Source organism: Dermacentor albipictus, chromosome 8 (genome assembly GCF_038994185.2).
Source record: "Dermacentor albipictus isolate Rhodes 1998 colony chromosome 8, USDA_Dalb.pri_finalv2, whole genome shotgun sequence".
NCBI lineage: Eukaryota > Metazoa > Arthropoda > Arachnida > Ixodida > Ixodidae > Dermacentor > Dermacentor albipictus.
Window position 1 is genome coordinate 48,722,804 of NC_091828.1, and position 15,045 is coordinate 48,737,848.

A 15,045-nucleotide genomic window follows, 5' to 3' on the forward strand; every position below is an offset into this window, starting at 1 on the left:
AGTTGTGGCCTTGTTGGTACAACATATTTTCTAGAGCAGGCACTTCAGACAAGACAGACAGAAGTCGACAGACAAAAGCTTGCAGTTTCTTGCCTGTTTTAGGATTGCTTTGCTGTGCACAGGCATCAATACAGGATGACCAGGTTAATAATTGAATCCACACAAATAGGTAAACTTGGCCAGGAGTGCGTTATAGTACTTTGGTGTCCTTATCTAGGAAAGAACTATCATCTTCTGCTGGGTCATAGTTTGTTCATGCTTTGCATTGTCTCAGGCACATAGACACATGATCCAGCTTTTAATAAAACCAACCATTGTTAAAATTTACACTTGTGTGTGCCTCGACTTCTGTTCGTCTTGTTTCAAGCTGTGCAGGTCTCCGCCATTTTCTTCTCTCTTCCATAATCCTTTGCATGAAGCTGTGTCCCAGCAAACAGTGTCCTGATGTTAGTGTCTGTGATCCAGGGATGCACACCAGGCTCCACTGTTCTGCCAGAAGGCAGAGCACGAGTTTGCCGGTGTGCCGTGTGGTATCATGGACCAGATGGCTGCCTACTGGAGCAAGCTGGGCCATGCCTTGCTTCTCGACTGTCGGCAAGTAATTATACTGTATATCTTGGCGGTACCGCAAGGGATGGTTTGTGGTCTGTACAGAGCATGCACAGGTGTTTACACACAGGAAACCCTGAGCTACAAAACAGCACACTTGCGCTGTTGCATCAATAGACCTCGCCTCAAAATAGGGTATTCACCACTCCGTTTTCCCTTTTAATCAATTTCTTACTTGAAAAGGCCCTGTTCTCAGTACAAGTGATGAATTCGTTATTACAGAAGCTTAATCTTTCAATCTAGCTCGATTTAATTAATACTTTCCTCAACCCAGGTGTTCGTAAATGCACTTCAGCATGAAGCCCATGCTTGACTTGATCTAGATGGCGCTCGACATGAACGTGCCAAAGGAAATTCTGTGAGCGTCTTGGGCATGTTCACACCAGGTGTAGTCTACGCCAAGTCAAGCATAGACTTGAAGTTAAGCTAGCATTTATGAATACCAGGCTTAGAGTCCCTTTAACTGTCATTAGGCAAGAGATGTCAAACTCACTACACCCCTGAAAACAAAGAGGCAGAATTGGGATTAAGAGTGTTACATGATCTGCTGTAAGAATCTAACTCCTGGCACAACAAGTTCATCAGCAGCACAATCCAATCCACTTCTGGACAGAAGCCTGTAGTGGAGATTTTCTCTGTCTTGTATGAATCGTACCTACGCCTATATCTGTATTTCTTTTTTCTTTTTGTAAACTCATCATTTCATAATCGTTTGCCATCCTTCCTAATTTTCTTCCCCCAGCACTGTCTCTAAGAGAGCACCAGTTATATTCAACATTATGCATTACAGATTCTGCTGTGTACTTTTTCTCTTTCTTAATAATGATTAGATTGAATTGGATTAGAGGAGACCGATTAGTCGAGATCACATTGTATATAATCTATATTGTCTTTATTCTTAGTGTGAATGTTACTCCAACCAATTTACCTGTGAGCTTCTTACAAACACAATTAGTTAATGGCCCTGAATAGAAAAAAGCAGCATGCAGACCTAAATATGCTAGCAGCACTGTACAGCTGTGGATGGTAGGATGGACAACCCTTGTAAAACAACTACAGAGGAAAACCTCGTCAATTCGGATATCACGGGACTGAAAATAGTGTCCTAATTAAATGAATGTCGAACAATAAACAAAAGCCTACTAGATCAAAGCGATTTTATTTACTCGGTGAATCAGATAATCCTGTTTCTATTTTGCCCAAAAGTAATGTGGAAGCTGGAATTCTCGTTATCTCATGAATGATTGGCTTTCGCAGCGGCAGCCACTTCCTTCGCAGCACGGCCGCGCCTTCATTTGAGACACGCCATTCACTATGGCACATACATCCCGAATATATCTTTTGTCAGTGAGCAGGTCGCAAACCAATCATCTGTCCATCACAATATAGCCAGTGGTGTTCATACTTGACAGGTTTGCACCAAGTCAAAACGAAACTACCGTTTGCTGCAACAACTGCAGACGAAACCGTGGTCGCTATCACTGCCATTCAGATAGGATTTCTGCTGATGATAGTGGCAATGGAGACTTTGCCGCTTTGTTTCGATTGGATGCTAGTGCCGTTTTTTTTTTTTTTTCTCTCTTTTGCGTCGCGCATTTGCAGTACTCATCACTCGCTGAGCTCCGAGAGTTGTCCGAATCAACCGATTTGCGGCCAAGTACATCCGCATTAACGAGAGGATGAAATAATGCATAGGCCTGCCGGGACCAGAGGATAAGTCTGAATTATCAGATTTTCCGAATTAATGAGCGTCAAATTAACGAGGTCTTACTGAATATTTACTTTGAGCCATGTTAATACTTGGCGTGTTTCAATGTTTTCATCGCAACACCACCGTCGCTGAAAACCTTTGCAGTTGCAGCACCTGTTGCATACAGGGCATTTCGCCTAGAGGTATTTCTAATTATTAAAAATAAGTAACTCGGAATAAAAGAATCATTTTTGCTGGTCAAAATTCATAAGCGATTTACATTATATGTTAGTGTGAGAAACTGCCAAAAAAAATTCGTTGGTTTTCACTAAATTTTAGGCCACTACTTGAGCACAGTCAGTCAGTACTCTAGCCACATTCACTAAACAGCCATCCTGAAACTAGCGCCATTATTGCGATAACCATGCCCAAGCTTGCATCAGAACACAATTAGGATAAAACCAACAGTGCATGTTAATGCGAGACGTAGCGTGCAGGTCAATTCACTCGCTGCTGTGGCCACACTTCCTCACTCCAGCATGGTGACAGCAAGTTTCCGTGGTCATCGAGTGAGATGTGTTCATGTTTGTTTGTGCACACATGACACCACGCTTGTTAATTTAGCTATGTGAATATTTATGAGTTTATACGGCTGATAAAACAACTAACCTTACTTCGTACAGCGGTCCATTAATTTGCTGTCGCAATCGATGCTTTGCTTTTCGGGTGAAACTGCGGCTTTTTTCTGTCCCGCCATGTCACTGACATATCCGTACATTCTCCACTTTTGCCCCTCGTATACCAAGAGTGCATTTCTCATTGACCATGTCTTTTCTTAACTCTTCCGCTTAACCAAAGATGAACTGCTGTGTTCATTTTATAATATCCTAGAAAAAGAAGACACCCCAACACTAGGAGGGTTAATGTGAATACAAACAAAAGTCAGTGACTGTTGGCAAGTGTGCATCGACATGAGTGCAAGTGGAAGTGACTATGAAGGCAAGTTAGCATTGGCGGGCATAGTGAGTGCGAGTTAGTGCATAACCTACAAAATGTTTGTGTCCTCTTATTCGGTCGGTCTATGGTGATTGGCGGCAAGGAAAAGGAGAAAAGAGCAGTCAAAGGCTTCAGGGAGAATCAGATCCAATGATGAAGCTAGGAAGTTCCTGGGTATAAGGTGAGCTTCGCTGACGCAAGGAGGGGTTAACCGGAAATTCTTGGAATGACCTTCGCCGTGCAAAACACTTACAATAGGCAGGATATAATGATAATATCTGCATAAAACTATAAGTTTCGCATTCTTGGGGCTTTTTGGGGTCTGGTGTTGGTGACCTTTGCGACGTCCCTGTAGGTCCCTTGCCTTGGAGCATGTGCCCGTCAACCTGACCTCCGTGGTGATTCTGGTGACCGACTCGCAAGTGAAGCACGCTCTCACAGGTGGTGAATATGCCCAACGCCGCGAGAACTGCCAGGCTGCCAGTGCCATCCTCGGCAAGAGCCTGAGAGATGCTTCACTTGAAGATCTTGAAGGTATGCTTGAGTTTGTCAATTTTTGCCAGAATGTGTCACTTGCCAATGTCTACTGCCCTGCAGCCATTCTAGGCGATCCCTATAAAATGGCACACCTCAGCTGAGCAGTCGCACTTAGTCCGCATCTTTTCAGTGCTCATTTCTTTTCTTCAAGTATTGCTCTGTCTTTAAATAGAAGAAATGGAGACGGTACAAAAAGAGGCTGCGCGCTTTATATACAGTGGAGTCTCATTGATACAATCTCCACAGGAACCAGAAAATAAAACATATAATCCAAAAATCGTATTAACCAATACAAGCTTTAAAAAAGTACAAAAATAGGTCTAATCGGTGACAAACTCAATAGCAAAGGTTCGTGTGGACTTGAGTGATACTGCACCGTGTAACACGTTATGCAGAGCAGCATCACTCGACACCACACGAACGGCAGTCAGCGTGCTATTATTTAGCGACTTTGAAATAGCTTGTCAGCTTGCACTGAAGTTTCTTCTTTTAGTTGTCCGTAAGGAGGTCCTCGAAGTTAATGCTTTAAGTCAACTGAGCAGTAGCACATTGCCAGTAGGTATGACTGTAGTGCCTCAGAACTGCCGGCGGCATACCCTGTGCGTATTTCCTCCAGTGTGCTTAAGACTTAACACATTCTTTATGGATTGTTGGAATGTTTAAAAGGACGTCTTGTTGGGCGAGTTGGTCACAATTCATCTTGGCTACTAGGCGCGAAAACACACACGACACAAGGACGCTCTGTCCTTGTGGCGCTCAAGTGGCGCTCTGTCCCGTCCCCTTCCTTGTGTTGTGTGTGTTTTCGTGCCTAGTAGCCAAGATGAGGTGTTGGAATGTTATTTAACCTAGAGCACTGGAATATCAAGCTAGGAGCTTTAGAAATACCAGTAAAAGCCCACTTCTTCAGTTGTATTATCAAATTTCAGGTGAAAACATGATCGCAATAACCGCATGAAAATGCATTGCTCCTATGGGAGATTGGCCGGGAAAAGAAAAAAAAATTTATTATCCAAAAAAGCGTATTATGCAGACTTGTATCAATGAGATTCCACTGTACCGCATACTCAACAGATACTTCTCCTCGTCCTCTGCCCTTACTTCATTGAACTTAGGGTTGCTCTCTGTTCGTTGTGAAATTGATTCACTGAAGTTAATGTAGAATATCATTAACTCTTCTTGTTGACTATCAATTTGTGATTACTGTTCATTACTAAACAGTCTTCGACTCTCAGTTTTCATGAACTGAACTTGAAAACACCTTTTGCTTGCATTACCACATTTAAACACAGCCTCTTTTCCATGCACCATTGAACTATGGAATTCTTTACCTGGCAACTACCATCAAAATTTCAATATATGCTGACGACATCTGTGTCTGGACTTCGGCAGTCACACGTCCTCAGATACGTGCGCGACTTCAAAGAGCGGCCACTTTGACAGCGAACTACTTGTGTAAACAGGGTCTCAGCATATCACCAGAAAAATGCGCACTAGTAGCATTTACTCGCAAACCGATGACGCCTTATATCATCTCAATCAATGGGCGGACCATTTCCTATGTCCGAACCCACAGATTCCTTGGCGTAATTATTGACCGAGACCTCTGTTGGAGCCCGCACGTGGCCTACATGAAACGGCGCCTGACAGCAACTTCCCAGTTGTTTCAATACTTGGCAGGAAAGACGTGGGGGATGTCAGTAGACGCAATGCTTAAACTCTACAGAACTCTCTTTCTCGGTTTTCTAAGATATAGTCTACCTGTACTGACCAACACCTGCAAGACAAATATTCGTGTTCTGCAGGCAGCACAAGCTCAAGCACTCAGAGTCTGCTTTGGTTTGCCCAGATGCACCTCAACAGAGGCAACTCTTGCGATTGCTCGGGACCATCCAATGCGAACTCACATTACGGTGGAAGCCCTGAGAACGCACATCAGACATTTTGCATGTGCCACCTATCACCACCTTGCAGCACTACCTTCAGACAGGCACCAATCATCATTCGCTAAAACTATCATCAAATACAACGACAAACTTCCATCGGGCTTCACCGCTGCATCTAAACCATCGATACCCCCTTGGTGTCTTATCAGCCCTACAGTCCATCTCAGTGTACCAGGAATCGGAAAAAAGTCTGAACTGTCGTCGCCTGTGCTGAAACAACTGTCTCTGCTTCTTCTGCACGAGAGGTACGCGGACAGGGAACACATTTATACCGATGGTTCCACAAACATACAGTGTTCGTCCGGTGCTGTGGTTGTCCCAGCAAAAGCTATTACCATCAGCTTTAGGACTGACCACCCAACAACATCGACATCTGCTGAACTAGCTGCTCTTCGCGCTGCACTTCGTGTCGTCAATCGGGAGCCACCTCGACAATGGTCAATCTTCAGCGATTCAAAGGCAGCCCTACAATCTGTACTATCAGCTCTGCATCGCGGGCCATTAGAACAGCTCGTATTCGATATTAGATGCCTACTCCATACATCACAGGAGAAAGGACACCACGTGACGTTTCAGTGGCTGCCAAGTCACTGCGGCGTCAGTGGAAATGAAGACGCTGATAAAGCCGCTCGGGCAGCTCTTGAAGACGCACAAGAAGAGGCCATACCGCTTTCACGATCCAACGCAGCTAGCAGACTTCGAGTGCTTGCACATGAGATCACGCTATCTCTATGGTGCACACCAAACAGCCAGACCACCCAGAGCAACCGTCAATACCACCTGCCCTCTTTGATGCATCTCTATATGCCAACTGGACTGCGTCGAAGAGAGGCGACTCTGCTTCATCGCTTATGGCTGGGTGTGGCTTTCACTAAATCTTACTCCTTCCGCATTGGAATGGCCGACAACGATCTCTGTAATGCCTGTCTTTGCGAGGAGACGCTGGAACATGTTCTGTGCGACTGTCCTGAATATAATGTTCAGCGACAGTCCCTGGCATCTGTTCTAGCGCGCCTTGACAGTAGACCATTGTCCCTCGACACGATTTTCACATGCCGCCGACAGAAGATATCGCAGGTGAAGGCGACAAAGGGACTACTTCGGTTTTTGAAAGAGACGGCATTGGACAAGCGGCTGTGAGAGTGACGTCACGTACCATGCCAGATTGATGGACTCCAACGGACGATGTGTGTGTGCTGTGCTATGTGCTCTCTCTCCCTCTCCCCCTTCTCTATCTTTAATCTCCCCCATCCCTCTCCCATGTGTAGGGTAGCAAACCGGTTAAGCCAAACTGGTTAACCTCCCTACCTTTCCTTCTCCACTTTTTCCTTCCTTCCTTCCTTACCTGGCAATAACCCTTCCTTCCCATCGAAGCAGTTTGTTGCTGCAATCATCAGAAACACAGTGTAGTAGTACCATTTTCTCTCTTCTTTATATCATTTCTAACGTGTTGTTACAAACTTGTTTGCACTGTACTTAGGCTTGTACCTATGCCTGAAATAGCCCTTTAAGGGCTGCAGTATGTTCAAATAAATAAAATAACAAATAAACAAACATGCCAGTTAGCCAACAAGCAAGCACCACTTTCCTATACCTCCTTTGTCTCTGGTTTTGTTTCAACATAATATAAATTGTAATAATTATTATTTTCACACCATGTTTCGTACAAATGTGTACTGATGCCTTATGCCATGTGCTGTCGCTGAAAACTGTGGCGACTTGCCGTAATGACATTCTGCTGCCAAATATGAGGTCCTAGCTGTGAATCACACGTTACTGTGGGTTTCTTTACTCATTTGACCTGCGTCAAATGTTTGAAATTTAACTGCCTGTTATTTTAACAAAGTGCTGTCATTGCTACATAACATAGGACTGAAGACTGGTATAGGCGTACTTGAATGCAAGAATGCATTTTTATTCAATACATCCTGCCAGCCAGCCCTAGTGAAAGTTTTTTTTTTTAATCTATAGCCATGCGGCATATAAATTCTCTTAATTGCGGATGATAATACAAAGAAAATTCATTTACTTCATTTACTGAATGGACAGTGCATTTTGTCCTAGTTTTCACTCAGAGTCTGTGTTCATTAATCATGTCTGCAGGCTGTCGGGAACGAATGACATCGGAACAGTATCGGCGAGCCCGACACGTCATTTCTGAAATCCGGCGCACAACCCAAGCAGCTGAACTGCTCCGAAAGGGCGACTTCCGGGGCCTGGGCAAACTCATGAATGCCAGCCACGCATCTCTTAGGTGCAGTTGCTTTACATGGCAGTAGTCATATTTTTTCTTGTCATCATCAGCCTAATCCATGCCCACTGCCACATGGACACGTGTACCGGCAATCTCTGATTACAGCTGTCTTGCACCAGCTGAGTTCATTGTATACGTGCAAACTTCCTCATTTCATTGTGCCACCTCATTTTCTGTTGTCACTAACTGCACTTTTCTTCCCCAGGCCGCCTGTTATCTGCCCTATGCATGAAATTGCTGGCCCAACTCTATTTATTCCTCTTAATGTAAGCTAGAATTTAGGCTAGCCCAGTTCGCTCTCTGATCCACCACCACTGTCTTCTGGTCTCTTATGTTATAGTAGCCTGCTATTTCCCGTTCTATCACTAATTTCGTGGTACTTGCTTTTTTCTCAAGCTTAAAGCTCCAAGTTTCTGCCCCATAGGTTAGTATGAATTGGTTCCAGTTACTTTACATTTTCTTTTTTCTTTTTTGCCATTTTCACTAAATGGCCGCTCAGCTGAGGTATGCTCCAGTCAGTCACATGGGACCCTTTAAATTGTGATCGAGATAGAATTTAGGGAGTACGATTGGCTCTCCTCCGCAGCTTGTGCAAAGGAGCCAATCACAATAGAAAAATTCGGCCCCGGTCAGGCTTGACTGTGATCAATGCTCATGTGACACCATATACACAGTGTGTGGCCTCAATATATAACAATTTCTGGGGAAAAAGAATTATTGTTCCTACTGGTTTGGCCAGTCAATATGCACCAACTATTCCAGCAAAATGCCTTGTTTCCAGGTGGAATTTAAACTTATTGCTTTTCATTTGCTAGCCGGGTTTTATGACCCTTTCACCACACCATTTATGTTGAAGTGGTGCAATGCTGAGAGTGCGTATGCAGTTCGATTCATTTCCAGTGAGGCAATGAGACAAGACACTTTGCACATGCTTCATAAAAAACTGGCATCTGCAGTTGCAAGTGCTCATTCTTTCAAAGAATGACTCTTTCAAGGCCTGCTGAAACAAAATTTTGGACTGCACAAAAGGCCTAGTTTCGTATAATGTACAAATGAAACAGCCTCTGTGCAAAACTTTGCATTTGAAATAGGAGTGGACGCACCACGAAAGGATAGCAAAAGTAAGACAAGACATTTTTGAGGGCAGAACTGGAAAAAATGCCAATATTACTGCTCTCCGAAAATGATGCAGTGCCCGAGACATTGAAAGTCAGGGCTTCTCTTCATCATGACCTCCTAGGTTAGCTGGTACTCTCAGCATGCTGGAAATCTCTAGGGAGATCATCTCGGAGTAGCATCACACCCATTGACAACTGGATGTATGCATCATCTGCTTAGGAGCTGCTTAAAGGCTGTTAAAAAAAAATGGCAGTTACGAGCCGTGTAACTTTGCTAAGATTGTTCCGATAGTGTAAACTACTCGTTCATACTAACTTTATCCAGGGTGCAATTTCATTTCAGTTCGCCTTTAACTCACAGATGTTGCCCCCTAGTGCATTTGCGCAGTCAAATCAATTCTAGCTTTTTTCCTAGCTCAGCCAGGCTAGATTGCTCCGTCATCCATCTTGCATGTCTTTAAGAAGCTGATTTGTGTCCTACTGAATCAGCTGAAAAGAAGTTGCATATGCACATGTTTCATTTCAACATACCGTCGTTCAAACCTCGCTTCACAGCCAAACAACAGTGTTTCCAAACATGTGCAGGGACGATTTTGAGGTTTCCTGCCCCGAGCTGGATGAACTGACTCGGCTGAGCCTGGAGTCCGGAGCATACGGATCTCGGCTCACAGGCGCGGGATTCGGTGGTTGCACTGTGACGTTGATAGAGGAGCAGCACTTGACAGCTGCAATGGACAATATCAAGGTATGCCGAAGGTTTTTGCTAGAGTTGGTCACGAACCACAGTGTGGTTAAAAGAGTACCGATTGCAATTTTCTATTCAACGCATTGATTTGCACTTGCATCTCTGCAAGACGTACTACTGAAAAGCGAGAACTGAAGCTCGGCACAACGTAGCAAGATATAGCAGAAATAAAGGCAAAGGAAGAGAAAAGGGTACTTGCCCATACCTTTCCTCTGTGAGCTATGCAGATTGTTTAGAAAATGTGTATTCCCACTGTTGCCGACATTTTTTCTTTAGCCAGGGACAAAATGGGCAGCGTCTGTAACAGTCTAAGGCATGCCAATGAGTTCGTACCATGTGCCACAGTTGCCTTTCACATGCATTCATGAGTATGCAGCATAGATGAAGTACGTTTGTATGTGTGCTTTAGGGCATGCCAAAACTGGCTGAAAGGCACAGCGTGTTCTTCGCACTTGGCATTGCACTGATGTAAATGTGAGTGCGCTGCAGAGTTTATGCAAACAAGCTTGTTGTGCAATGTGCATCAACTGACGCATGAAATGAGTGAGGTGCATCATATGCAGAAATCGAGCCAATTTCAGCCCTCAACTACTACTCGAAGAGAAAGTGTTATCTCTTCATGATATGATTAGGTGACATAAATTTTACTTGACACACTGGTTTCATGGGGTAAATTTTTGTTTGGTTCCTTGCTCTCTTATTTTATTGTGTAATAACTGATGAAACTGCATTCTGTTGTCATGTTTCTCATCACCCATTGTGCAGTTTCAATGGATATAAAATTTTCCTTTCAGTGTTTTTGACCGAAACCATTTCCACTGGTCAATATTTCTAAGGTGGTTCACTGCTTTCCATGCACAGTGCTCACGAAATATAACTGTAATGGTTTTCTGCACCCGAAGTACTTTTTTTGGAGTTCAGGCATGAAATCCATATTTGTGGATGCGAGTGAAACTTGCTCAAAAATTCAGGACTCCAAATTTGTTTGACTGCTGCATATTTAATGATACTAAAGAGACAAGAAATGCGCCAGAAACTGTTTGTCAACATAAAGAAATGTAGGTGGCAGGTCTCAGCCCCCAAATGACCGTATCTTGTTGAATTGCTCGTCTTTATCACTTTCCCATCGCACATGTGTGGATGAATTGAGCGCTTAGCCTGAAATGATGGCAGTCAGCGGACAGTGTCATGTACGAGATGACAGTGCTCGCATGTTTGCTTTTCAGAATAACTACAAGGGTCAAGCTCACTTCTACATCTGCAAGCCATCGGGAGGCGCATCTTATGGCCGCGTGAGCAGTCTCAACAGTGCAGCGGAGTGTTGAACTATAGCAACACAGGCTACGTGTCTGTGGTTTTTAAATTGGAATTGTTTAAAATGGAACTTAAAGACACACTGAAGACAGAAAAGTAATTTCATGTATATTTAGCCTTTCTTGCTTGATTAGCCAGAAAATGTGCAGAAACTAAAGGTAAGTGCCGTCGCCACCTTAATGTTTCCGCTATAACTTACTGTGATGTAATGAATTTTGATGGTGTCTGCTTGGTGGCTAATTCATTTTTTTACCGCTAAAGAGGATTACATTGTCAATCGGTGTTAAGTAATCTGATGCTTTAAAGTTGTCACTTCGTGAACCAGACATTGATGCTTGGCCTTTTAAGCAACTGCTTCAAGCAGTAGCTTCCTGATCACATTTGTGCTGCAGACTAAGAAACTCGCTCATGCCACTGCATGCCGTCATCCGATCCAAGTTGCATCGTCATCATTACTATCAGCATATTTTTATATCCACTGCTGGACGAAGGCCTCTCTCATTGATCTCCAATTACCGCTGTCTCGTGCCATGGGACTCGGTTTTAAGCCTGCAAATTTACCAATTTCATCCTACCTAGTTGTCTGCCATGGTCAACTATGCTTCCCTTCCCTTGGCACCCATTCTGTAACTCTTAATGGACCACTGCTTATTTACTCTATGGATTACACGGCCGGCACATATCCAGTTCTTCATCCTAATCTCAACTAGTATGTCAGCTACCCCAGTTTGCTCTCTAATCCACACCACTGTGTTCCCGTCTCTCAACATTACCCCTGTCATTTTTTGTTTTCAAACTGCACAACCAATGTGTGCTCTCAAAGCTGCGAGCTCCTAGTCTTAAGCGCTGTAGTACAGGGTGTCTGAAAATTCACAAGACTTCACACGTAAAGATTACAGTCCACTAGGGGCAGGCACAGGGCCACAACCATGATGACGACCTTGCGGTCCGCAATGTTCACCCTTTTTCAACACGCCCCCACCCACTTGTCATCTCCGTTCCCCGAAATCTATCCTGCGTGGAGGAAGTCTTCGGCGAGAGACTTCGCTCTGTGGAAGCACTTATACTCGCCATCACTTGTGCTTGGGATCAACCATGTGAAGACGAAGTAGTGTCTCAAGTGCTCCACTCCTGCTTCGACAGTGGATGCCTGCCATTTACTTTCAACATGCCCCGACACAGAAAGTCCGCGAAAGGGTACTTGGAGGTGCCAAATAGAGAGCCGACTAACTTGAAGGCTATGAAAAATGGACCACGGACAAAAAATTCTATAAGTCACCTTTGTTGTGTCTGCATGGAACTCGCCTTCAGTGCTTACATTTAATTTCATCCTAACATTATGCTACTTGACAACCAAAGTGTATTAAAAAAAAAAGGCAGCATCTATATATGTTTTCTAATATTATGCTACTTAAGCGAAAAATAGGTCTGCTTATCATGGACGAGACTATCCAACAACATTTCTAAAATGCAGACAACAGCATATGACCACAGACAGTAAGACTTCTGGCTCCTGATGTGGTACCACAGGTTACAAAATATGAACGCACTTGCACACCGGTACAATGCATCACAATCGCTAGCTGATGTGACACCAAGTTTAATGAAGCAAGCAGCACACGAACCACAAACTTTAAATGCTAATTCATGACATCTCAAATGTTTTGCTGCAGCTTCTGTAGGTATGGTGCGATGATATACAAATTTCTACCACAACCTTGTGTACAACTCGGGGCCTGTGTGGAATTTTAAACGGAACACTAAAGGCATGGCACTTAATCTACCTAGACTGCCAATTACCCATTTAAAGATGTAGCAACTCTTTTACCTTTAGGCCTATAAGTGGCTTAGATGAAGCAAAATCACAATTTAGCATGGGTTTTTGTAATTCTTCTGCAATTCCAATAACTCACAATGAATGTGGTCTATTACACAGCTGCGCCGATGATCACGCATGCCATGCTTTGGTGGGCCTTACTGCCTGCTTTGAACGACAGATCTGCACAGAGCCACACTGCATATAAGTGTCGACAGGACAGCCCAATTTGATAGCTCTAGTGTGTTCTGGTGAAAAAAATCACCAGTAACGTTGCCTTAACTGCAATTTCATGTCGAAATGTGATGCAGTTAACCTGGACTACAGCTTACCATGTATATCATATGCGGGACAAATTGCACCATGGGAGCTGTTGCTGCAATTTCATTCCTGTCCTGCATTTGTAATTTTATCACTTATAAAGTCTGCTCTCTACAAAAGTGGTACTATCAATAATTTGGAGAACTAATCTCCTTCTTTAACTTGAGTTGTATATTCTCACAGCATCCCTTAAACACATAGCTAAAATTGCTTTGTGAAAACAAGATACTGCTTTCACATTTAATGACACGCTTTGTCAGTTGTCAAGAATATTTTATATGTGCGCTTATTCTATAAACATACCTTGTAGTGTGGAGAAACTAAAGCACGAAATCGTGTAGAAGACACACAAACACAAAGATTTAAAAAGTTGTAATGGCGCTTCACTTCGTGAATGTGGGTCACACATAAGTGTATGGGTGTTGTACCGGAGTTTCTAAGCCATATGCCATCTTGCGTGATACACCCATGTTGTCGCAAGATGCCTAGCACATTCTTCGGGAGTCTCCTGGGCATGCCAAGACCACATCTTTTGCCGGACTTGTTCAGCTCGTGCCCAGCGCTTGGCAACGACTGCAAGGTCGATCGACTCGTAATCAGCCTGCCGCAACTTACAGTGCTGATCCATCTTTCTCGCTCGGTGCTCAGCCTCTCAACCATGAGATGAACCCAGTATGTCCATTGCACACAGAGAACCCACAGCAACTGCCAGAGGAAGTCAACCCAGCACAATTCTGCCTAACCTTCTCCTCCGTGACGCTTTAGCTCCTTTCTTCTTCCTCGCTTCGTTCAATGCCACCCAAACTTTGCTCTAGGTCTGACACGCACTGTGCGCACTCCTCCGTACATTCCCTGGCATGCAATTCTCTTCTCCACCTTCAGGCACCTTCCTCCTCTGATGCTCACTTCCCTCGTGGCGACACACATAATGTCGCCAATGTCACAGATGGGGAATCTACGCTTACGCGTAAAAGAAAGAGGAAAAGGCTGTGATAAAGGCAAGCAAGGACAGTGTTTGCACTGTTCTCCTTTCACATGGTTGACAAACTGTATAAGCTGCATTGTTTTTCTTTTTTTTTCTGTCCTTGCATTGTCTGCAGTGCTGCTTTGCACTGATGAATGTGGACAAACTTGTTCAACTTTATCAGCATTGACGTACACCAGTGCATTGCAATAGTACAATCAGACCTCAATGTAACGAACAAAAGTATAAAGTTAATATAGATTTTTTTCTTACAGGTATCAGCCTATAACTTTTTATTTGTATCGTTACTTATCCTCACTGTTATCGACAAGTTATTGCTGCATTACTATTTGTTTGTGGTTTTTATGTTGCCATGTGAAAAGTGTTCTGTTTCTTCTATTTTGTACTTCGGGGAGCTGGGAACTAGTCAAGCTGACTTGTCACCTTCTTTTCCCGCACTCCCTCACTTCATCAGTGAAATAAAGATTATTATTATTATTATTATTACAAATATTGAATATAAAGAGGTCTCATAGTATGGAGACATTTTGCCAGCAACAGATTTGCATCTCATGAGCACAAAGGCAGGCAAGAATTAGGATTCAGATACACGCAAGCGATAATTCTGCTTGGAACATCATTTCGAATGAACTTCGCATTTCCAGGCAGGGACATTGGTGCTGCAAAATTAGAGCTTAGCTTACATGCTTCTGCTACCAACTCTCCAGCATGCAGATT

At 43.7% G+C, this 15,045-nt stretch overlaps 1 protein-coding gene across 1 annotated transcript in view; it reads left to right on the forward strand.

Moving 5' to 3' along the window:
- LOC139048754 (galactokinase-like) overlaps positions 1 to 14,818 on the forward strand; it is a 29,975-nt gene extending 15,157 nt beyond the window's left edge. Inside the window, exons 4-8 of the mRNA XM_070523324.1 lie at positions 466 to 594; positions 3,651 to 3,829; positions 7,879 to 8,029; positions 9,733 to 9,892; positions 11,119 to 14,818. Coding sequence (XP_070379425.1) covers positions 466 to 594; positions 3,651 to 3,829; positions 7,879 to 8,029; positions 9,733 to 9,892; positions 11,119 to 11,217 — 718 coding nt within the window. The 3' untranslated portion in view covers positions 11,218 to 14,818. The remainder of the gene's footprint in view (positions 1 to 465; positions 595 to 3,650; positions 3,830 to 7,878; positions 8,030 to 9,732; positions 9,893 to 11,118) is intronic.
- The last annotated feature ends 227 nt before the right edge of the window (positions 14,819 to 15,045 follow it).